Source organism: Hermetia illucens, chromosome 4, assembly GCF_905115235.1.
Source record: "Hermetia illucens chromosome 4, iHerIll2.2.curated.20191125, whole genome shotgun sequence".
NCBI lineage: Eukaryota > Metazoa > Arthropoda > Insecta > Diptera > Stratiomyidae > Hermetia > Hermetia illucens.
Genome location: NC_051852.1, coordinates 137,774,462 through 137,800,790, shown reverse-complemented (window position 1 = coordinate 137,800,790; position 26,329 = coordinate 137,774,462). Strand labels below are relative to the sequence as shown.

General features: G+C 41.6%; 1 protein-coding gene, 1 non-coding gene and 1 pseudogene across 6 annotated transcripts in view; 1 reads left to right on the top strand and 2 right to left on the bottom strand.

The window, feature by feature from the left end:
• LOC119654257 (beta-glucuronidase-like) overlaps positions 1-26,329 on the top strand; it is an 83,637-nt gene that overhangs the window by 37,236 nt on the left and 20,072 nt on the right. Inside the window, exon 1 of one of the 5 annotated variants that reach the window (XM_038059519.1) lies at positions 3,171-3,424. The exons of 3 other annotated variants lie outside the window; for them this stretch is intronic. Coding sequence is in view for 1 of the 2 variants with exons in the window: in XM_038059516.1 (XP_037915444.1) it covers positions 13,564-13,609 (46 nt within the window). In the remaining variant the exon portion in view is untranslated. Of the gene's footprint in view, positions 1-3,170; positions 3,425-13,304; positions 13,610-26,329 lie in introns of those variants that run through there. One more of the 5 variants, XM_038059516.1, reaches the window with a different exon arrangement.
• On the bottom strand, positions 3,638-3,709 carry Trnad-guc. Its single transcript has one exon. It is a non-coding gene; the product is annotated as a tRNA-Asp (tRNA).
• On the bottom strand, positions 13,833-22,587 carry LOC119656172 (annotated as a pseudogene).

Here is a 26,329-nt window from a genome sequence, read left to right as displayed (position 1 = left end):
TGCCTGGGGCGATTATTGCATTTTTGGCCAAGTTGCTCGAGATCATTTGTGCTATGAGACGCCTGAAAAACATCATTTTCATAAAGCAATGTATAGAGGGCTGGGCATTGGATGTTCCGTGTGAGGGTGTCCACAACAAGTTAAAAGAGGAGTTGGGAGTCCTTGATAAAAACCAACAGAGGCATGAGGCGGCTTCAATATGCCCGCCATACTTCGCATTTCACTTTTCGATACTTCTCACAGTTTTTCTCCATGAGCAGCCCAGTGTGCAATGCGTCAGTAGTTCCGCAGTTCTTTACAGACTTGGGTTGTCTCACGGTTATTTCAACGATTTCGCGAAAACGATTGTCAAGAATACGATCAAAACTCTTCTTGGTATGGAACAGCAACTGGATCGGACGGTAATTTGAACATTTGGCTAGACTACCTTTTTCCATATTGGAACTGTGGTACTTTCTTGCAGTTAGATGATGTTCAACCTTTCTTCATTCCCACCCCCCCCCCATTTGAAGAATTCATTAAGTCACAGTGTTGGGTCCCACCTCTTCGGTTTCTAGCGCTCAGATGCGATGTCGTCAGGTCCTGTGACTTTTCCCGATTTCATTCGTTTTATTGCTTCCTCGACTTCAGTTGCGTTGACAGTTGCGTCACGGTGTTTAACGTAGTTACCTGTCTCGCGGACTTGATCCCACGGTCTTCTTAAGACACAGATTGATTTTGTGACCACAATCAGAGCCCCGCCACAGCAAGCTACAACGGTACCAGTCTATACTAAGTGCGTGGCTCAGCATTCATACTGGTGGATGCAAGATATACCTAAATCTCTACCGAACTAAGGAGTACGGGACCCGTGTTGAAATGTAACACCCCGCTGAGCCCCGAAGGTCTTTGTTCGCTTGAACGTAACCACAACCCCCATGAAGCTCCCACTAGGGGGCCAACCGCTTCAACCGAGCTGAACGCACATACAACAGGAATCCTCCGGAAGTATGTGAATTCAGGGGCTATCCCCGTTCCCATGATACCAGTATACCCCTGGTGAGGTTTCGTGACCTATTGTCACTTCAGATGACTCCACGTGCAGACTCGGGTCTGATTGTCTTAATTGAGCCTTTGCCTACTGCATCACGGCAGGTAAGCCAATGTGATACAGCGTCTCCCGGTGCCACCGCTACGGAGGTTCTCCTCGGCCACTTGGTTTTGGTTTGGCCGACATGGTTGCCGCCCCGTCTTCCTCCATCTCACCTCTGAGCACCAGTTGCGCTAACAGGTGAAATTTCTCCAAATGTCGCAGTGTTTGTGGAAGGGGAGAATGAAAATTTTCTTCCCTTGAAATATGCTTGAAATATTCTCGCCATCTATCTGTCGCAGTTCGACCTGTCGGTAAACACAGTACCGCTCCTGTCATTAACGCAACTGAAGTGCTCATTATCCTGTGCGCGTTCGTATCGGCTTTTGGCAAGTCGATAGAGATCTCTCTCGTCATACCGAGTGTCCAGTTGATCGTAACAATTTTTGTAATGTTGGTGTCAGCAATCGTATTCTTGCAAATTTGTCAATTGGCCATAATGGTTGGTGAAACCGTAAGTGAGATCATTTCTTCTTTCCTCTCACGAAATCGCCACCATTTAATGGGCGGCGAGCTGGTGTGTTCCTCACGCTGTTTTATCAGTGGCGGCAATCAACGATCGATGCTGAGTTGCGATGGTCTCATAGGGAACGGATTTGCAATCTGTGGCGCTGTAAAATGTCGACGTCTTATGAGAATATAGTCGATTTGCGTTTTAATGTTCCTATTATAAAATGTATAAAGGTGGGACAATCGTTGATCGTAATTACAAGATTATGGGTGTCCGCGAAATGAACTATAAACCGTAAAGATGATATAGGCATCAGCGGGCACGTTACAGGTTTTTACATCGAGAACTGGCCTGAAGGCATTAGGTCGACCTATCTGTGGTGCATACGCGATGAGGAAGTGAATAGTGCGTTCAGCTGACATAATGGTAAGCTTTGTCGGCCGATCATCACAATAGTAGCGCCCCTTTTATATGTCGCCAGCACGAATAAAACTAGATTCGCCATTACCTACGAAAAGTCACTTAGACTGTGACAGTATAGGACAGGATTGTGAATATTACATTGGTATTAATAGTGGAGGATGACATCACGCACGAATTTTTGTAATGGCTAACTTGATTGAGCGGTGATCAGAAGACCATCCTTGATGGCCGGAGTCGACCTAGGTGGGACAACTATCCCGGAAACCTAAAAACCACTTGTTCCCTTCATCAGTGTAATAAACTAATACAAACGAATAGGAAAAACAAGTTTTTATTATTTCAAATGGATTTAAGGGTCTTTGGGGAGAATTTAAAAGGTGAGAAAGTTTTGTCAAATTTTGTTTGCTAATATCGAACTGGCAGATTCTAACGCCAAGGGATATTTGCTATCGTAATAAAAATTTTCTCTTCGTCATAATTATCCAAAAAAAAGTATCTATGAAATGAGTTGTTTTCTAAGATGAAAAAATGCAGTGAATCATATTGCTACACTCGGAAAACATTGCCAATTCATTGCTTTTAAGTGCACTTTCTCCATCTGCAGTTGTATGCATGATAACTTGAAAATCAATTACAAAAAATTCACTTTTCGCATGATTCCAAGCCAATTTTGCATTTTGAAAATCCTGATAAAACGCTAATCATTATCTTGAACCGAGTTCGATCTTATCTCAACATAAAATATGTCTAATCATTGTTCTAATCACGGCATATGTATAATGCGAAAAGACCAGTATAACTCACGACCACGTGCTAACATGGCGTCTATTGTTTTGTTTATTGTTTACATACCCCATGCGCTTTAGAACCGGCCGCCATCTTGATTATAAACAGAGAAAAAGTTGCATAAATCATGGAATCTGATGTCACTCTCGCTTTCAGTAATGCTGCCCCAGCTGCTATTCGTAACATTTGTAACCTGTCCCGCCATCACAAGAGCATCAAGTTTCCATTTTCAACGCTCACTTCCGTGACATCACTCATCTAAACAACTTCCTACCTCGCATGACACACATGACGTAACTGAAATCAGGGAGAATTTTGACTTCTCGCATGGGAGTGTGCTTGACATAATCGTTGCTTGAGGCGTTCGAATCACGTCATTCCCAGTTGAGTTCCGTCCCGGACGTCGGCGAATAAAGATCGAGACGAGCGGTGTTCTCTGATTTTTATATGAGTTTTATTATTTAATAATAGTTTGTTTTTATATACACCCAACTTTTTTTCTTGACGGTGAATCGACTTATGTCAGACTCTATCGGGTTAATGTCAGTGAACTCCAGTCGATTCTAATTGTGGTCGTTCCAGTTGTCATTCCGGTGAATACGGGCAGAAAGTGGAAAATATTTTAGGCCAAAAATGTAATTAATATTAAACTCACAATTTACTCGTGAAGGCCTAGAGATTGTTAGAAAGTGGTCTTATAATTTATACGAAAAGAAATATGTGCGTTCATGTTGTTTCCATTAACTTGTTTGACATTCGTTCTTACCATGCGTAGGAGCCGGTTTTTTCCCTCATCAGTGACTCGTGATGGTGTTTTGATTTCTGCGAGCATAATTAGAAAAAAAAATCTCCCCGACGGGGAATCGAACCCCGGTCTCCCGCGTGACAGGCGGGGATACTTACCACTATACTATCGAGGAATAAGAGTAAACCCTCCCACAGTACCTAGCGGTACTTGTGAGGACTACAAACCTAGGATGTAACATATTAAATAATCACAGTGTCTATTACTTGAGATAAGATAGAGCCAAATGGCGAAACCGATCACGACGAGCCGACCTCACTTGTGAACGGGGCAAAGACTGAAGAAAAAGAAGAATAATAATAATCGTTGGCGCAACAACCCAATTGGATTAGGGCCCTGAAGTGTGTTAGAGCACTTCATTCAAGACCGTAACGGTACACGACAGGATTACAGTGCTCTGTAGGAGCCAGCATTGCGCTCGCCCGAGATTATTACCCTGATTTGACTCAGGTACTCATTCACAGCTGAGTCGACTTTTACTCCACGTCAATCACAGAAACCCATTCGTTTCTGAGAAAGTGCGTGTGATAGACAAACAATGAACCTCTCTGAGTCGAAATTCCATTAAGCCAAATTATCCTCTAACTCGAACTTTTCGGCCTATATAAAATTCAATCCCTAGGTCGAATTCCTCTTAGTCGAAGTATATTCTTTAACTTTTGGAGAAATATTCACTACGTTCCGCTGGGTGGGACCGGATTTCGGGGTGCGAACTTTATGCATAAAGTCTCTATTTAGAGTGGCTTTATGCAGAATACCTAAATGCGCGACCTTCATTTAAATTGAAAAAATCTATTGTTAAATTGCAAATTCCCCTTAGTTTGGAAATGCAAATTTTTCGGTTGGACAGTTTCTGAGAACGGGTCCGTTAAAGAAATCATCATTTTCCACCCCTCCCACTCCCCGCCTTTCTAACAAATCTTAAAATTAAAACCGGCTTCGAAAAGTAATAATCGAGACCTTTCATTTGATACCCAACATAACTATATTCAGCGAAAAAAAATGTTGCACCCCCTTTTACATGTAAAAAATCTCAACGTAGAAGGATATTACTCACTGCATGTCTGGGCGTTCATAGTTCCCATCTTCTCACCAAATTTCGTGTCAATAGGTATAGCCGTTTCTGAGAAAAGTGCATGTGACAGACAGACAGACATTGAACCGATTTTATTAAGGTCTTGTTTTGCAAACAAACCCTTAAGAATTAAATGGCGGCTGCAGTATCGAGGTATTGCAAGGTAAGAATGAAAAGAGATAGAAATGCGCGGAGTAGTGCTCAAACTTTTTAACCGATTTTTGCCGTGTTTCTCAGTGTGTGCTCCCAAGTGCTCCCACATTTCTAAAATTTAATGTATTTGTCTAATTTTGGGTGCGTGATTCGAAATATGCTTACAGAATTAAAACGAAAATCAATATCAATATAATATTTTACACAGTTATTCTTGAACGTATAAAATATCTTAAAAGAAAAACAAGGCGGGAAACGGGAAGCTCGGCGCTTCAGGTATGAAAGGTTTTGTTTGCTTCTTCTGTGAGTGTATTAGAGTGTAGAACTATCCCTTTTGTACCTAACCCGTTATGTATATGCATTTAGCATGTCAGACTACTCACTTTAGTGTGATAAATTTACAGGGTAAAGTCAACTTTGAGCTACTGTAACTTTTTTTTTGGTTTTTATCCCATTTCCCCAAAAATATGTCAATATACTATTATTAACTTAATTTAAGTAGATACCGATATGGAGAGTGTTTTGAGGCCTAGGACCAATAGAGGCAGCTTCATGATTTTTTTTCAGATCTTCCGGTTGGGTAGCCTCTGAGAATGGGTCCGTTAAAGAAATCATCACTTCCCACCCCTCCCACTCCCCGCCTTTCCAATACATATCAAAACTAAGACCTCCTTCAAAAAGTACTAATCGAGACCTTTCATTTGATATCCAACATGACTATATTCCGTGAGAAAAATACGCCCCCGTTTTGCAGGTATGAGGGCCTCCCCTCTCCCCTTAATCTCACAGTTCCCACCCTCTCACCAAACTTCGTGTCAATCGGTATAGGCGTTTCGCACCAACTTTGTGTGACAGACGGACAGGCAGACAGACATTGAACCGATTTTAATAAGGTTTTGTTTTGTAAACAGAGAGGAAGCATTCCTTAACGCTCGAATAACCCCTTAAGTCGAAATCTCTATAACTTGAACAATCTTTCCTGGCAAATGAAAATGCGACTTAGAGAGGTTTCAATAATTTTTTTGTTTTTACAAAAACTTCAACACAGGTCATAAAATGAAGATATGAATCAAGCAAGTTCAAAATCGTCATGTCATTGAAAAGATTGAACAGTTGGTTTCCAATACACAATACTTGTACAACTTCAATAAGAACTTTTAGCCAACAGCAACAATTTTTCTAACAAATATTCAACTAAGAAGAAGTGAGCGACCGCGACGAACTTGCTTCCGTTTTAGTTTTTTAAGCAGCTGCAGTTAGGATGATAGACCCTTGATTTCAGCAATAGCATTCGCCGACTTTCACTCATTTCGGAGTGCCCTCACGCAATTGAACCAATATCATAACACTAGTGTTAGTATCAAAGGAAATTGCAGCGCATCTCAAAAGAACTATTGTGCCACTTTCCGTTCTCTGAGCTTTTTAACATCCCCTTCCGCCCATAGCAGGGAGATCGTAGTAAGCCAATAATCAACAATGATTTTGAGATGTTTCAGCCTGGTATCTGATATTAAGTATAACCTTAACCTACCAACGCAAGTACTGGAAATTGTCTATGAATACGTAAAGAGGATTCAACATATCCAGATCCCTATCTTTCCCAAGTGATAATTCTGCCTGCAATGATCTTACTACGATAGTGAAGTTTTTCTTGGTGAGGTTCGAAATATTCTTCCAGCGCTTGAGTTCGTATCCTCGCCCTTGACTGTTTTATTCTTGGTCAATTCATCCAACGTATTTCCTTCAGGTTTCTCCTCTTTTCTTAACATCATGGCCATAAATCCCTCGCCGATTCCACAGAAAGGTTTTGGTCCATATAACGGTATTCCTGCTCCTTTCCTAGCCAGGTTATCTGTTGCTTTATTGCTATCTAACCCAATGTTACCTGAAACCCAGAGAAGCATAGTAAATTTCTTGTCGATATGAAACTTCATTGTGATACCACCTGATATTCTGCACCATATGTGAAGATAAGGAGGAATTAATCCCCGAAGGGGCCTCCAGGGAAACCATTGAGCACACACACAAGCAGCCTTTGAAGTTTTTGCTGCCCCCTGCCTGTTGAGCTGAGTTCGGTTTTCCCTTCTTCTTTTTCTTCTGCATTTATCGGAAATGTTTCCACGATCAGTGCAACCCCATACCGATCACGGATATCCTCCTCTCGGATGTGATTAAAGCATGCCACGCCACTAGCCCAACGCAATATCTTCGTCTCCATTACCGCAAGACGCCGTTCATTGTCTTTTATAGTCGGCCAGCACTCAAAACCATAGAGAGCGACTGGACGGTCGTCATTTGAGACGTTCGTTGATATGTCGATCAAAAATAACACCAGTTGTAGAACGCCACTTCATCCAAGCTTCGTTAATGCGTAAAGCATGTTCATAATGCATTTCTCCATTGGCTGATAGTATTGACCCGAGATATTTAAATCGCTCATTTCATGGGGATCGGTCGTTAGAAATTCAGTGTTATTCAGATTCAATCTGAGACCGTGTTGCATGAGGCGATCTTTCCATTTTCGGGCAAGTTGCTCGACATTATTTTTGTTATTAGACGCTAGGAAAACATCTTCAACATGAAGCAGTGTACAGGGTGCTAAGCGTGGGATGTTCCATATGATAGTGTCCATAACAACAGCAAAGAGGAGTGGTGAGAAGACACTTCTTTGGCAGTTGGACCCAGCGCATGAGTTCTTCTGGCACTAAAAACTGGCAAACGCTTTCTCTAGACCCAGAAATGCAATGTAAAGAGGGTGATGCTTCTCATGGTGTTTCTCCACTAGTAACCGCGCAGCTTGTATTGCGTCCGTAGTTTCGCGGTTCTTGTAAAACCCGGGTTGATTCATGGTTATTTCAATGATTTCGCGAATAAGGTTGTCAAGAACGGGTTCAAAAATCTTCATGGTATGGGAAAGTAGCCGAATTGGATGGTAATTTAAAGATTCTGCTATCTTTCTTTTTCTTTATAATTTACATTATTTGTTTTACACAAAACCTTATTAGAATAGATTCACTGTCTGTCTGTCTGTCCGTCTGTCTCTCTGTCTGTCTGTCACACGCACTTTTCTCCAAAATGACTAAATCGATCCGGACGAAATTTGGTGGACAAATGCGAACTATGAAATCCCATACATACAGCGAGTGGCATAAATTTAGGTGGGGTTTAAAGGGGGGCTCCCCATACATGCAAAAGGAGGATTCAAAAATTTTTTTCACCGGATATAGCCGTATCCGGTGTGCGTACTTTCCGCAACTGATATTAATTTAGTAGTGAATTGCAAAGTGCGTGCGTAAGGAATCAAAATGTACGCACTTAAAGTGAGACAGGAGTCATTTTCGGAAACTAGCTAATCCGAAAATCCGAAAAAAATCAGGGTGGTGCGCTTATATGAAATCTAGGCCTCAAAATATGTCCCATTCCGATATCTGCTCAAATAAACTTAGTAATAGTATATTACCAAATTTTGTAAATTTACTGAAAAAGCCCCCTTAAATTCGTCCTAGGACTTCCGAATTTTGTATCAACAGAGAATAATATACGTGCTAAATTTCATTCATTTCAAATCTGGCCATTAACGCCAGAGATACAGCATGCAAATAAGATGGTGACGTCACAATTAACGGGAATAATTGACATTCCCGTGAAATATTAACGTCGCATTTATGAAGAATCTACTTCTACCTAGCCCTTTTTAAGGTTTTGTGTAAAATACTTATGTGAAATCTAATCATCGAGAGATGTCTCATTCCGGTATCTGCTCAAATAAATTTACTAATAGTATATTACCAACTTTTAGAAATTGACTGAAAAACTTGCTTTCTAAAAAATAGAGGGCAATGGAATTTTTAGCCCTGTGACACGGAGCTGTCGGGCACTCGTCGCTCCTTACATCTTCTTGTTTTTCTTCAGCCTTCAGTTCACAAGCGGAATCGGCTCGTCGTGATCGTTTTCGTCATTTTACTTTATCAAATACCTAATCAGGATGTAATCTAGAGACCTTTAAATCCCCATCCAGCGTATCAAGCTACCATTATTTGGGCCGGCTTTTTGGTTGCTTGCCATTGCTTTCGATGTTCTGATCAATACTTGTTGTTGAATTCTCGTTAGCGTGAACTACATGACCACAACATCAAAAACGCCTCCCTTGCAGTTTTTACACGATCGGTGCAAACCCATATCGATCGCAGATATTCTTTCTCATTTCGGATGTGATCAAAACGTGTCACGCCACCAGTGCGATGCAACATCTTCGTCTCCATTACCGCAAGACGCCGTTCATTGCCTGTTATAATCGGTCAACACTCTGATACGTCGATCACAAAGAAAACCAGTTGTAGAATGCCATTTCATCCAGGTTGCGTTAATGCATGAAGTAATTTCATTACGCAGTTCTCCATTGGCTGATAGCATTGACTCGAGATGTTTAAATCGCCCAGTTCTGGCAATGGCAGTAACCTCCCTTCGAGATATTTAAATCGCTCAGTTCTGGCAATGGCAGTAACTTGCGCAGAACTGAGCGATTTAAATATCTTGGGTCAATGCTATCAGCCAATGGAGAACTGCGTTATGCTCCTCACATAGGGAAATACAAAACTTTTTATACTTGAAGCGTCAAGCTTCCGGTTTCCCGACTTGTTGGAATTGTTGTTTTCTCTTGCCAGTCAGATGGTGTTCTACCTTCTTGAATAACTCGGTTGAAGAATTCACTACGCCACCGTGCCGGGTTCCAACTCTTCACTTTCCAGAGCTCAGATACGATGTCGTCATGTCTTGTTGCTTTCCCTAACTTTGTTCGTTTTATTGCTTCCTCGACTTCAGCTGCGCTGACAGGTGGAATTGCTCCAAATGTCGGCAATGCTCGTGGAAGTGGAGAATGAACAAATTCATCATCATCAACGGCGTAACAACCAGTATCCAGTCTAGGCCTGCCTTCATAAGGAATTCCAGACACCCCGATTTTGCGCCGAGATCCACCAATTCGATATCCCTAAAAGCTGTCTGGCGTCCTGACCTACGCCATCGTTTCATCTCAGGCAGGGTCTGCCTCGTCTTCTTTTTATACCATAGATATTGCCTTTATAGACTTTCCGGGCTGGATCAACCTCATTCATACGGATTATGTGACCCGCCACCGTAACCTATTGAGCCGGATTTTATCCACAACCTGACAGCCATGGTACCGCTCATATATTTCGTCGTTATGTAGGCTACGGAATCGTCCATCCCCATGTAGGTGGCCAAAAATTCTTCGGAGGATTCTTCTCTCCAATGCGGCCAAGAGTTCTCAATTCTTCTTTTTGCTAAGAACCCAAGTCTCCGAGGAATACATGAGGACTGGCAAGATCATTGTCTTGTACAGTAAGAGCTTTGACCGTATGATGAGACGTTTCGAGCGAAACAACTATTGTAAGCTGAAATAGGCTCTGTTGGCTGGCCAACAATCGTCCGCGGATTTCATCGTCGTAGCTGTTTCCGTTTGTGATTTTCGACCCTAGATAAGAGAAATTATCAATGGTTTCAAAGTTGTAGTCTCCTATCTTTATTCTTCCCGTTTGACCAGTGCGGTTTGATGTTTTTGGTTAGATGGTTTTCGGTGCTGACGTTGCCATCAGAGAACAGTGAGTATTTCTACTGTTATCAAGAAGTTCTTCTTGGTGAAATTTTTCGAGCGCTTGGGTTCGTATCCCCCATGAGCGTCTTGGACTGTTTCATTTCTAGTCAATTTACCGTGTATAGTTTCTTCATGTTCCTCTTTATTTCTTAGCGCCATGGCCATGAATCCCTTCTCAATTCCATAAAAGGGTTCTGGTCCATGTAGCTGTGTTCCTGTTATTTCCTTGGCGGGTTCATCCGCTGCTTCATTGCTTTCTAACTCAATGTGGCTTGGAACGTAGACTAGCCAAATCTTACTATACGTACCAAACGTATTCGATTTATTAAAGCATTCCCATCCCAGTTTTGAGTTCACCTAAACGCGTTAATATTCGCATGGCTGCTGCTAAGAATTCCAATATTCTGCCCTCTATAGTTCTTCTGGAGGATAAAGGAGGCACATCCATTTATGATATATATTGGCATGTTGCGCCCACTCCCTCTTTTAATTAAACAAACAGTTACCTAAGGTCGAATTTCTCACTCGGCAATAATCCACGTTACACCCGCCACTTTTGCTAGTTACGCGAGACCAACAAACAACGCATCAGCGACAATATTCCTTAAACAAGTTTACAACGTTTCGATCGCACGCCCAACAACAATAATGTTTGGCTATATGATCTGTTGATGTTTCCCGATTGTCTGAATCGATCCGCTAGGCAAAAATACATTTGATAGCACGTTAGCATCAGTACGTACACAGACGACAAAATGCAACCTTGTTAGACTCCCCATTGGACTTCAATTTCGTAGCCTAATAAGCTATTTGTTTCTTTGGAATACCTCTCTTGTACAAGGCACCTCAGATACACTCCTTATCCACGCTCTTAAGAACTCCATCTTTATGCAAAATGAACCAAAATTCTATTTCCCACCGATGTAATTTTCTCAGCATCAAGGTAAATTATAATGGCTACTGAAGAAGGAGCGTGTTTTTCAAGGTCGCTATATATACTCCTACTTAAAATCCCAACTTGTGTTCTAAAATTCTTCAATAATTTCCGTGGTATAAAATCCATTTTAACCATTCTCTATCGGCATAGACGGTACCACTCTTCCCTTAAACACTTACTTCCATTTTTCAACCCTTATTTAGCAACGAATGTAATTGGACTGATTAAATTCTGGTTGGTTTCGTTAACGATTCGCAACAGGTGGTACCTGGTCTCCACATGTCAACTGCTTTCTAGCAAATACTTCCCAATGTTAATTGTTATCAAAAATATACGCAATCGACTAATTGGAAATTGTCTCGAACGCCTTTTTGTTTCCTCCTAAAACATCGATTCAGGTCGTCTAATTGGAAGAGTTTGTTCCCTTTCTAGGATACAATATGGATATAAGACTTATAGGGGAGGTGAGTGTTTCTCCCCTTGTAACAGAACACGTTAAAACCTTAAGGATGTCATATATTATTCCCACAGAATAGAATGTTTGATTCCGATAAAATGCGTAGATTGAGATGAAATTCGTCCTTCTGACAGCTTTGAAAGCACACCTGGAAACATGGCATTTTAACACGTAAAAATAGGATCTTAAGTGTGTTTTGTCGTTCAAAGATACAATTACATCAAAGCCATTTTTCACAAAAGACGAAGATGGCCTAGATGTTAAAAAAGTCGGTCGATTGTTTCCTGTTCCTCTAATACATGACTGCTGACGATACCCAGGGAACAAGCGAAATATTTCTCCTGAATTTTTTAGAAGTGTATCTTGTAATATTCATCGAAAACCCGATTTGTTCTGATCTGAAAAGATGCTTTTTCTCCTACACTTGCTTAGCAACAACGAGGCTAAGCCAACCGATAATCATCCCGGTTTTCAGAGAGGTTTACAATAAAGTAAGTCGCCTAGCAGTCGGTCATGGGGGGATGATTAAAAATAGCGTAGCTAATCCTTTCCTTTCCCATACAAATTCGGTAGATTGTCAACGAATACATCACATACCATCTACTTACATGGGCATGCGAATGTGGGGGGTTGTTTCTCTTGACACCTTTTTACCGCCCGCTTTTTTTCGGTACGACTTCAAAGGAAGTTTATGTCGGAATGTTTACAGAAGAGGGTTGCAAATACAATCCAACTTGGTATGCTGGAAGCTTGGAACTATTTTTTGATGGGGATCTTGATTGATTCTGATAAGTGAAATAAAGGGAAATCTAAAGAGCGATTTTGTATCTTCGTGCTATAAAGAAGTCACAGCGACCAGGTAGACAATTCAACTGGTTGACGTTGATGAAGCTAAGCCCAAAATTCCTTCTTGGATATGCTAATTGCATCGGCGTCTCATATTTCGAAAAATGGTTGCATGTTCTTGAACAAGAAAAACAACCCCACAATGTTGCTAAACAACATATTGTACCCGACTAAAACAGAAACCTACTAATCCAGCCTTGAATGAGACCTAACGCGGTACGTGATGCCTAATACGAAAAAGCATTCTACCCTTCTAACCATCTTGGAAGCGACGATACAAACAGGGTGACATCGGTTTAAAATACAAAAATTGATTTAAAGATTTGTTGGAGCTCCTTGAGAACCTAATTTCCGGCATAACTACTCGGTAATAAATTAAGCCGCAGCCGCGAATTGAAAATCAATATCTAATGGAAGAGGGAAAAACAATTTATTTCTGCTGTTTTAGCAATTTTTTATTAAAGGAATTTCCATCATCGGGATATTTTCACCCCCAAGCGCTGGTAGCAAGGAGGAAAACACCCTGTATAAAGGAGAGAAGTAACCACGTTTGGTAGCCACCAATTTATCAAAGGTTGCAAATTTGCAATTCTCATTCAGTCCATTGGCAGCTTCTATGGCTGCAAAGCGCCCAATCAACAGTCGCCCGCTCATTTTCAGTTTTTAGCTTGGGGGTGCATTAGTCTGTTGTGTGCCATCCACCTGTGTATCCGCTAGTACCTACGCGGATTAAGAATTGTTGTTGCGACCAAGGAATCGAATCGTCCTTGTCGACTTTGTTTACGGTGAAGTTTCGATGGCCCATAATCGCAAGTTGACTACTGTAAACGGAATACCTACTTCTTCGTGAATATTTGGGGGTGAATAGTCAATTGAGAGCAAGTGGAATGCAGGTGAAAGTGAAAGTTAAGTGCCATCGCGTGGAGCTCGTTGGTAAGGATTTTCATTCTCAACAAGGACACTGTTGAATACCAAGTTGAATTGACATCCAGAAATCAAAGATAAGAAGTCGTTTTAGATTCCCGTGCGATATATAGAAATATCTATCTAGTTTGTTTGGGTTATACACCGGAGATTGTGTCTGGTCGCAGCATTTATTGAATATAAATTAGCGGAAAATATTAGCTTTTCTCGCCTTATGAAATCTGTTGTGAAATTACCGATTTCCTGGATTTTCACGTATACGTTTTTTATAATGTTTACTGAAGGGTGTAAGGTTGCAAAATAATAATAATCTAGTTTACATTACTTCTTGAGGAACTTTGTGGCACTTTGATGGTTGTAGTGTCCTTACTAACGATGGCATGCGGATCAGATAACCCAAGCAAATTTCAGGATATTTCCTACTTCTGGCTGTTCAAGCCCCTCGCTTGATATTAGTTACTTAGTTTTTTTCAGTTGTGTTTTCCTCTTTTGCACAAATGCTAGACATTGTCCCAGGATTTATCCGCACTTCACTGCTCTCCGCACAGAATTTGTAAATAATACCCTCAACTTGTATTAATCATAAATATCACTATGACCCTAAGGCTCTTCTCGGTTGCTAAATGCCCTGGACTCTTCCATTCTTAGCAAACTCACCCAAAAATTCCTTTAATATTCTGTGGTCATGGTCGTAAAGCATTCCTTAATTCCACGAAGTCCTACGGTCCTTTTCGGAGAAGACTTGATTCGGAGACCACTATCAAAGCCCCGCCTTGATTGGCACATAGGTGCTGGTGTATACTAAGTACAGCTCAGCATTTATACCAGTGGATGCGAGACCAATATAAGATCTCTGCCGCAAATAACGTACGAGCGATACCTATACAGCCGCAACCACCCTTACACTCCCCAAGGGGACTTACCACAAATAATCAAACCGGGAATATATCCTCCAGGAATTATCCTAGAGCAGGCTTTCAGAGAACCATTTCGACTCCTTTGGTACGGGATAGCCTCCGATGAGGCTTCATAGCAAGAGCATCTTCAGATGAGTCCCAATGCAGACTGGGGCTGATCGCCCTCCTCCAGTCCGTGATGGGTTGAACTCAATGGCACAGAAAGGTTCTTACCCATAGAGCGACACCTTTGCTTCTTTCTTAGCTAGGCCGTCCGTCGCTTCATTGCTGTTTATCCCAATATGGCCGCCACGTTCTCAGTTAGGACTGAAATGTTTATATATATAGAGCCTTTGAAGGTTAAAGTGACCACATTGGTCTGTGTCATATATTTCTCCCTAAAATATACTGCTGTACTTACTTTTTGGTTTGGAGTATTTTTTTCTTGGACAAATAATTTCTGTATCCGTTTCCATTACTATGAGGACTCCTTGGTTTACCAGGTAATCAATTACTCTCTCAGGCTGCCCTGTTATTTATTCGCATTTAAATTTCCTATCGAAATGGCATATAATAAAAATAATACCGTTCAATAGTAGTCAATCAAGATACTGTCCAGAATGAATCACAATCTTCCTTTGGTTTAGACAGCTCTCCACCCCACTAATACCCCTGACAATCGAAAGTTTGTTCTGTTTGCCTCCACCTGCATATGAAAAACTAAAAAGGATCTCACCTCTGCCATGGCTTTGTAATTTGTGGGACTATCTGAATGTTATGCTGATGATACTCTCCTTCAACTGACGACACTTACATATAATGACAAAAATCTGACTGCGATGAGTGGCCGGAAATGACCAAGAGAGGAGAGCTATCCCAAAAAACCTAAAAAGATGGAGAAATTGAACGTGACGGTCCGCCCGCAAATATTGAAATTCCATTGGAGTGCTCTATCGGCACATGCTAGCCAAGCTCGGGAATGTGAGAGGAGGTGGGGGTTCTTTGTGAACTTCAATTCCTCAAATCTCATCATATCAAAATTCACGTCTCCTTTATATGTGGGTCCGCACCGGATCCTGAAAAATAAGCAAACAGAACGATTCACGCGAGTCTACCTTTTTTGCCCATCAGCCAGTTCATATTTCACATGGAAGTTTTGACCAACTCAACCCTACAGGGGAATTTCGGTCTGCTTTGTCCTTATGAACAAAACCTTCTTCAGAGTAGAGCGACAGATTGGTATTGAGACTATGACCAGTCTCTCGGACGAATCGAGTGGACCTCTTTTCGCCAGACTCTTCCCAAGTAGATGATTACGATATCCCTGAACTGATGCCAGATCGCACGCAAAGTTCATCCGAAGATTTCGACAGGTGTGCGTTGCCTAACCAGCAGGTTAGAAAATTCCTTAATGGAGATAAACTAACAGAGTTGCTACGTCGTGGGCTAAGACTCAACGTTCAAAGATAACTTCTCTACTTTCCGACAAGCACAGTTCGCGAGCTGTGTAATTTAATGCAGCAGAGAGAATTTTCAGAGGGGCATTAGTCTGCTGAATCTAAAGAGGATAGTCCATAGCCTAACATAGAAAATATTGGAATATTGGAATATTGGAATATTGGAATTAATAAAAACTTTTGCAAAAACCGATATTTCGGGAACCACTTGTTCCCTTCATCAGTGCAAACAAGTCCGTAATTACACTCAGATAGAAAAAATATCCTTTTTTTATGGAATTGCGCCGATACAACAGTTATAGCGATTATACCATTTTTCGATACCATTTTTATAGTACGATTTGACTTTAGCCTCAAAATAGGCCTCGCTTTCACTAATTTCCAGTTCATCGGCGCTAAATTTCTTTCGAGCGAGCATTCCTTTGAGTTCTGAGGACAAGGAAAAGCGGCTGGGGACCATGCACCGACTGTTGCGTCTTTGCATGCTTTGCAGTCGGTTGACCACGTGCAGTCCACTCAGATGACAATCGTTTTGATTATGGTATGGAATAATGGAGCGATGTTTCGTCCGTTGTCATATCGACGCATAAATTCAGACTTTTTATGGAGGAAGTCCTTCAAACATGTGAACTCAATGTTGTTTTTGGTCGATTGTGCGCTCGCACGGTGTCCACTTTCACATACCCAAAAATTCATGCATGATATGTCAAACACATTCCTTTGATATCTGTAGAGCCTCAGCTATCTCGATCAACTTCACTTTGGTTATCCAAAATTATTTTGTGGACTTTTTTTATGTTTTCGTCGGTAACAGCATCTTTGGAACGTCTACTGTGTGCTCGTCCTCGGTATTTCTAAAATTTCAATTCAACTTTTTTTTCTGAAAACTTGTTCTAAACTAAACTTCCAGTATGCTCTGCCCGCTACCAAGAGGTAGGCGGGCCACTCTGGCGGGTGAATTTCACTTCGTGGTGAATCTTCGTTAATCAGCTCGCGCCTCCACACTACCCCACTCGCTGCTGATACTGACCCGCCAACTTTATGAACGCAAATCGAATCTCACGCGCCATGCACCCCTTTTCCCCGAAACCTTAGCCTCGGGGTTAAAGGGACTTTAACCTGGACACGGAGACGTTCTTGGGACTGCCGCCGACGTCAAGCCTAAAGAACTGCTCCCCTCTCTTTAGAACTTCATGTGGACCTTCATGTGGTGGTTGCATGGACTTCCGGGAAGCATTCACGTGAACTAAGACGTGAGTGCAGACATCCGGGTCCCTGGGATGTATTGTACGTAGGCCAAGCAAAACGAAAGGCAAAACTTGCAACCACTAAGAGTCATCGTGTGCCATTATAACGTCCCAACTCCGAGGACAGCGTAGATTCGAACTGCGTTCCCTGGTCAGTAAAGACTTCGGCCGGAACTCCAAAGCGTGGGATCCAATGCACTGTCTGGCCCAGGAGTTAACATCCTTATACATTGATGGCTAGAAATATTTATTAGTGACAAGTCGATTCGTTGTCCGAATGCCTGGATTCGCAAGATCGTATACTGCATGGAATACTTCCTTCCGAAAAGCGGCCATATGGCTTTGGTCCTTTTCCAGAGGTCTCGCAGGCTTCTGCGGTCGGTCTTCTGGGTAAGATTGTGGTCCGTGAACACTGTGAACGGCCTGCCTTCTAGGGAATATCAGAAGTACTTTATTGGCATGTACGCGGCTAATAGCTCACGATCATAAGTGCTGTAGTTCTATTGAGCTGCATTGCATTTCTCGGAAAAGAAGCTCAACGGCTGCCAGATTTGATTCGCCTTTTGGTAAAGGGCAGCACCTATTGCGATGTCTGAGGCATCGATGAATACGGCTGGGGTTTGAGGAAATGACAGGAGTCTAGCTTCAGCCAGCTGTCGTCTGGCTAACTCAAAAGCCTGGACGGCCTCTGTAGACCACGCAATCACGCGTGAGGCTTCTGTGCGGCTTTGGGCAAGAAACGATGATAGAAGTTTAACATGCCCAAAAACTTTCGCAGATCCTTGACCGTTTTAGGTTGTGGAAAGTCTACGATAGCCTGAACCTTGCCTGGATCCGACTGGATTTCTTCAAGGGAAATCATGTGACCTAGAAACTTCACCTGCGGTTGAAGGAATCTGCACTTTTCAACGCCAAATGTCAAATACTGAGGCTCTGAAGAAAAGGCGACCAAAACATTATCCAAGTACACGAACCTCTGAAAAGTTTGCTCCGCATTGCACAGGCCAAAAGACATCCGTATGAACTCGTATGATCTGAAGGGTGTGCATATTGCCGTTTTTGGCATATCTTCTAGAGTTACAGGGATTTTATGGTACGCCCTCGCGAAATCCAAGGTCGTGAAACAAGGTAGTTAGCGAAGTTGTACGCAAAGTCGTGGTTGAGTGGTATAGAATAGACGTCTGTAATCGCCACATGGTCTCCATTCGCCGTTGGACTTTGGTACCATATGTAGTGGAGAAGACCACCAGCGATTTGATGGTCTGGAAATACCCTGCTTCAAAAGTGGGTCAAATTCTTTCGTAGCAACAGCGAGCTTCTGGGGTCGTAATGGACGCACCTTCGAGAAGATACATATGAGAACCAGTAGTGCGGATATGCTGCTGTACATCATGCTAAGCCGGTTGTGAGAGAGTACTTTCGGTAATTATGTTTCTGTATTTTTGAAGAAACGCGCGAATGCGAGGGCAGCAACTTCTTCAAAAATGATAGAAAGACAGAGCAAGGAGCAAGTTTTATTGAAGACCTGAGCAAAGTTACTGGGTCTACAAGAAACCTGTTCTGCAAATACACCAGCAATCCATAGAAGTCTTGGAAGTCTGCGCCTAACATGGGACTCCTGATGTCCGCTATAACAAAACGCCATGAAAACGTCGAAATCCTAGACTTACGTCTACTTGCCTGTAACAGCAAGTGTATGTGGTTGAAGAATTTGCCGCCGCTAATTTGAATTGGTACGGAATCGGTTTGTGACTCCGCGATACCAGGAGAACTGAGACGTCAGCCCTGTGTCGACCAGGTAATGGCGCTTACTCTTCTTTTTCTCTAGGTAATCCATTTATTTTCGAAAATATCGTTTTATAACAGCGCGGTGCTTGCGCACTCTCCGTGGTCCCAGCACCCATTACGTCAAAGTAATGCCTGAGGGGAGTATGAAGGACTGAGTAATACATATTTTAAGGCAGGGCGAAGCCAATAAAATTTTCCGTCCATAATTCGAGTAAACAATTACTTCATCCACATATAATTGAGATGATTTGATGCCAACACATGTTCATGGAGTGCATGGAAATTTGGCTGAATCATTCTTTAATGATATTCGTCTCCCTTTTGGTCAGCTCATATCTTCCTCACCATCACTAGAATGTTGCACCCGCTTTGACTCTCAAGAGCCCAATCGTACCATATTAAAATAACTTCCACGATCATCATATAAATCACATATCTCGTCCCCATATGAAAAAATACTAAATATGGAAATACCATAAACATATCTACGGAAACATAATCTTAAACTTGACACTGAAACTTGGAGAAAACGCCGGGAGAACTGCTTTCTGTAGCACGTTTAGTTAGAGGTATTTATTTGGAGTAGGAGAAGGTGCTGTTTGTCTAGCATTGACTCGTAAACCTCTTAGAAAACCTTTTAGTGTTTCATAATTCAATAGTTCCCACAAAAGATATTGATATTGATTTGTCTTCGTCTAAAGAATGTGTGCTAATACAGCGGAAGTCTGAATCACGTAATAGTTCTGTTATCGAATTTATATCACTTGCTAAGGAAAAATAGAAAACCGCAAATATCTGACCTAAAAAGCTAAACTTTAATTAATTTATTTATTTTAAATAATTAGCTTTAAATTTGTACAATTTTCTGATAACATGTAGCTTAATCATGAAATTTTTGCACTATTTGTCAATATGGTATTTTATATCAAATCACCTCTTAATCTCTTTTTAATCATTTAGTTTTGTGTGTACCAGATTTAAAAAGTTGTTGCTGCTGAAATAAAAATTATTGCATTGTAGCAATATTCCTGACGCAAGTCTAGATACCAATTGTAGATAGATGTAAATAATAGTAACACGAGATTCCTCACCGTTAAATGGTTGTAATTTAAATAGCCATTAAAGGTCAACATCCAGTAATTCGCTCAGCTGTTCTAAAAGAGAATACGTGAGCTGTGGTATCTTTTTAAAGTGATAATTATCCACCCACCAAGCATAACACAATATGCTATCTTAGAGACTTCTATATATATCTTTATATGCCTCATGAGATGTCTCAACTTGGTATCTCGTCGTTTGTATTTATGTGTACTTATGGATGTCTTCATACACAAATTCCGTCACTACTTCAATGCTAAGGCTATTCGATTTCTTAATGGAAATAATTGAGTAAAGAAAAGATTATAAAACGTGCTCCAGGATATGAGGAAGGAGGGATGATGGAGGGTTTTACTACTAATTATTGCAGGAGGCACGAAAAATAGATCAAAGGGAAAATTTCCGTCAATGTTATCAGAAGTATCTACGTTTGTTATATGTGGTGAAATTTTTCAATTTATTTATCATTTGGGAGGATTAATGCTAATCGCAGGCAAATAAAGTGATTTATCTTGATTAGTGTTATATGTATTTGCACCATTTTTTGTGTCCAATGTTTCTTTATTCATTGTCTGCTAATTGGAACTGAAATTAAATTAGTATGACAGTCAGCTACTCACCATCACTATCTATACATTCCCCATATTTCAGCGTATCTTCGGTCGCATCAAACAACCATTTACTGCTGCAGTTTCATTTTGATATCTGATTGTTCACCGAAATGTTAATGGGTATCATTGCATGGGCTCCTAAATAACAAAGTGCAATCACTCATCCAAATGAGACCATCAGACTTATAGTTTTGACTTTGAAACTTCATCTAATTTTAATCATTTATGATAAGCATTCTTTTTAATTACGAACTAAGATACAAAGAAAACTGGAAAAATGTCTTTTTAAATAATCCGAAACAACCATCCTTTTTTCTGAGTTTAACAGTTATGGCAAAAAGTAAATGATCTTCTATTATTATTGGCAAAAGGTAACACTCTGGTACTACATGCTCGTCTTTATAGGTCAGAAAATGAAACGTGTGGAGGAAACATCAGGCTTACAAGATAATACTCTGCAAATTGCAATAAAATATAATTTATTCAAGTAACTACAAATTTAATGGACGGTGCTATAGTAGAGGTGGTTGAGCGCCAGCCAGTCTTTCAATCTCGTTCCCCCGATTCTAATTCCAGTCCATCATGGATCTTGTGTGTGCCTGTTTGAGGTGGGGGAGAGGCAAATCCTCTGAGCGCGGGTTTCCGTTAGTGGATCTGATGCTATCCACTACAGTTGGAGCACATCAGCACCAAAAATTTGATGTCATATGGGTCCATAAGCATCCGTGGATTCCGCTTCCTCATTACAAGATAGACACGTATCATCTTCGATAATTCCTATCCTGGCGGTGGAAAAGTTCCACTGGTTTGGAGACGGAGGGACCACATGAAGAAGAACCGGTCTCTCCTGCTACAGGCGTCGTGGACGTGCACGTAGTTTTTTTTTTACGGCTTCTTTAGCGACAGCCAAGGAGCAGCTAATTTCTGCAGCTCCACCTCCGCAGACGATACTTGAGTCCCTGATGAGTGATCGAACAGCACAAAGTGCATCGTGAATTGATCGCTTGGCTTCAGCTACAACTATCTGGTTGCCACTTCGCAATAGAATGGTGACGGCCTTTGAGTTCTGACATTCCTCAATCACCAACATTTTGTCTTTGGCTGTACCGAAAGCTAATTCTCGGACAAGACCCGCTTTGCCCAACTTTTCTGAAGTCCATTCCTCAAAGCGTGGAACGATCCTACCACCTCTAGCAATGGCAATCAATTCAATTTCAGGACCACCAACCCAGCGGGCAGCAGGCAGGTCGTATTGGAGCAAAAGATGGTTAGCTTCATCATCGAAGCCCCACTGGCAAATAGCCAGGGTACCCCCAGCATTCTTCACTTGTTGGACCATTTCGGTGAAATTTTCTTGCTCATAGGCGCTTTGTAGTCCTCAGCCGAAGTGACGTCCAACTTATGCTTGGTCTTTAGTTTTGGTGGTTCGAATGGGCAGGTTAGAATGGCGAGCTTAACATTTCGAAGAACTTTAGGCATTTGAGCGTGACTCATAGTCTTATCAACGACGACACCCTTGATCAAGGCTGAATCTTCCTTTCTTCTACCGACTTTTTGTTCGATTTTAATGACCTCGAAGTAGACATCCTTTTTTTCGAGGTCAGCAACGGTTAGAATCATATCGACAGCAATTTCGGCCATTTGACGATGGCATTTATTCACGATTTTACTTCCTAAAGCTACACGGATGAGGGGTTCCTTGTTATCTGGTGAAAATTTAAAGGGTTCGGCAATTGATTCCAAATGTTTCACAGCACATTGTGCAGCCAACTCGAAACCATCTGCAATACGAATTGGATGAATACAACGACCCAAGAGGTTGTCAGCCTGTTAAAGAAGAGCTCCAGCGAGAACTACGACACCAGTCACCAGCCAAATGGCATCTCTCATGGCATCAGCCAATGCTACCGACACCCCAATTGCTGGTTCCGGTCCGGGCATGGGGAAAGTTGAAGTCCCTTTTGCTGAGGCATCCGAGATTTCATTTCCCTGTACACCACAATGACCAGGTACCTAGAGAAACTCCACCGTATTGAATCTAAAAACAGATGCGCCTGCCCTTCAACCGCTCCTCAATCATCCAGGTTGCAGCCTTTAGGATCGCATACACTTCAGCCTGAAAGACCGTTGTGTATTGTCCCAAAGGAAAAGCCCATTTCTCGTTTTTATTCGAGAAATAGACTCCGGCTCCAGAAACATTTTCTGCCTTTGAGCCATCGGCGTAGAAGACGTCAGTATATCCTGACACGCATTCTTCTAGTTCGTCCCAGTTTTCTCACAGTTTCTTCTATCAAACAGATGTATGGGGATCTCAGAATCGGAAGGCATTGCGAAAACTACATTCAGTTCTCCCAATGACTCTTCCTATGTTTTGTGCCCCCACGTCCATTATTTTCCCATAGATCTAATCGAATTAGTCTGTGAGCTGCTCTCATTGCAGTCATCATCAACGGCGCAACAACCGGTATCCGGTCTAGGCTTGCCTTAATAAATAACTTCAGACATCCCGGTTTTGCCCGAGGTCCACCAATTCGATATCCCTAAAAACTGTCTCGTGTCCTGACCTACGCCATCGCTCCATATTAGACAGGGTCTGCCTCGTCTTCTTTTTCTACCATAGATATTGCCCTTATAGACTTTCCGGATTGGATCATCTTCATCTATACGGATTAAGTGACTCGCCCACCGTAACCTATTGAGCCGGATTTTGTCCATTACCTGACGGTTATTGTATCGCTAATAGATTTCGTCGTTATGTAGGCTACGGAAACGTCCATCCTCATGTAGGGGGCCAACAATTCTTCGGAGGATTCTTCTCTCGAACGCGGCCAAGAGTTCGCAATTCTTCTTGCTAAGAACCCAAGTCTCCGAGGAATACCTGAGGTCTGCAAGATCATTGTTTTGTACAGTAAGAACTTTGACCCTATGGTGAGACGTTTCGAGCGGAACAGTTTTTGCAAGCTGAAATAGGGTCTATTAGCTGCCAACAACCGTATGCGGATTTCATCACCGTAGCTGTTATCGGTTGTGATTTTCGATCCTAGATAGGAGAAATTATCAACGGTCTCAAAGTTGTAGTCTCCTATCTTTATTCTTTCCGTTTGACCAGTGCGGTTTGATGTTGTTGGTTGGTTGGTTTCGGTGCTGACGTTGCCACCATATATTTTGTCTTGCCTTCATTGACATGCAGCCCAAGATCTCGCGCCAATCACCGATTGCTCGATGTGGATGGAGGCAGTTTGTACGTCTCGGGTCGTTCTTCCCATTATGCGGGTTGAAGAGGGCGCATGATAGGGCATCCCCTTGTCTTGATGTCGAATGGTCTTGACAGTGATCCTGCTGCTTTTATCTGGCCTCGCCATTGGTCCTAGTCAGTCTATCAATTTCGTCGGGATACCGAATTCTCTCATGGCCGTGTATAGTTTTACCCTAGCTATGCTATCATAGGCGGCTTTAAATTCGATGAATTTGCAACTGATGTCCATATTCCAACAGTTTCTCCGTCGCACAGAGACAATCTGATCTGTTGATGATTTACCTGGAGTGAAGCCTCTTTGGTATGGACCAATGATGTTCTGGGCGTACGAGGCTATCCGACCTAGCAAGATAGCGAAAAATATCTTATAGATGGTACTCAGCAACGTGATACTTCTATAATTGCTACACTGTGTAATATCTCCCTTTTTATGTATGGGACAAATAATGCCTCGTTGTCAATCGTCAGGAATTGATTCGGTGTCCCATACCTTGAGAACAAGTTGATAAACCACCTGGTGTAACTGGTGGCTAACTAATTCGGCTGTTCCGCGCAAACGAGGTACTTCCAACAACCATTTCGTGTGATACTGCTAACTAGATAATGCGCAGTTCGTTATCATTGGTATTCCTATGTAGCAATGGGAGCCGATGTATCGCCTGAATACGGGCTCCTTCCCTACTTGACTGTTGAAATCTCCAAGTATGATTTTGATATCATACTTGGGACAGGCTTCGAGGGTCCGCTCAACTGCCTCGTAGAAGGTATCCTGCTCCGACTCTGCAGTCTCCTCTGTAGGGGCGTGAACGTTTATGAGGCTTATATTTCTAAACTTGCCTCGTAAACGCAGAGGTCATAGCCGTTCGCTTATATTTTCAAAGCCGATTACAGCAGATTTTATTTTTTAGCTAACTAAGAAATCTACTCCGAGAACATGGTTTACTGGATGGCTACTATAATATATGGTGTAGTGGCTCTTCTCCAGGAAACCGGTCCCCGTCCATCACATCTCTTGCAACGCCGTTACATCAGCCTTATGAGATGATCAGGTGCCCTAAATATTTTATTTGGGATGATAGAAATGTGCATTTGGGACGGTTAACATGAAATTTAAATTATCTTAAACAGTCGAACAATTTCCGCAGGTCGCTTAAATGTTGCCTAAAACTAGTTGATAGCAACCGTTGAAATACGCGAGTGCTAACACATGTCCTAAACCTTAGCTAAAAACGTCAACAAGACGCTGATACATACCGGGTGCATTTTTCAAATCAAATGATTGAATCCATAAGTTCCGAATAGGATCCCGAAAACGCTTTTATGTTTTTATCATAAATGGTATCTCTCACCTTTATTTGGTGACCAGCTCGTCCATCTATAGATGTCATCTAACAGGTTTTCCCGCAGCATGTAAAAGATCGTCTTTACCGGATAACACGTATGAATCTGCATTTTTAAGGTTTCGTTGAAAACAAACAACAAAACCTTACTTAAATCGGTTTACTATCTGTCCGTCTGTCTGTCTGCCAGATGCATTTCTCAGAAACGGTTACACCTATTGACACGAAATTTGCTAGAAAGGTTGCAATTGTTAACCTCTACACATTCGGTGAATTACACTACTGAACGATAAACTTAAGGAGGGGTCCTAGTATACCTAAAAGATTTGCAATTTTTTTTTTTCACCGAATATAGTCATGTGAGGTATCAAATGATCGATCTTGAAGGCGATATTAGTTTTGAGATTGGTTTCAAAAAGGAAGAGCACAGAGGTTCGAACGGGGTCAATTACTTGAAGGACTCGTTTACAGAAACTGCCCATCCGAAAAATCTGAAGAAAATTATTGTAGTTCAAGTACATATTATCCAGTCTCCGAAACATTATCCTTCACGATACCTGCTCAAATAAAGTTAATAGTAGTAGTATCCCAGGTTCATCAAATGTTGCAATAATATAGGTTTTAATATGAAGCATCATACTGGAAAGTTTGGTGCAAAATCTACTATTATTAACAAAATTATTGTAGATCAAATTTGCCTATTTCACGTGAAATTACTACTCCCTAGAGATAAAATAATAGTACCACATCGAATTGAATATCGGGTATATTCAATGTGTATACACAACGAGCTATATACATATATATGGAACCATCGTGTACCCAAATATTCTTATACAAAAATTAATAAAACCTTTTTACCCGAGGCACCGAGCTTCCGATTTTCGACTTCTTCTATCCTGGATTGCTTTTAGAAGAAACTATCTTAATTTCAAAAATGGTTGTTGATGTCAAACCGCGGATATTCTGTCAACATTTTGCCAAAGTTCGTGTAATTTAACACTCCATGCTTCCCTAATTTCTTTGGAAAATTTAT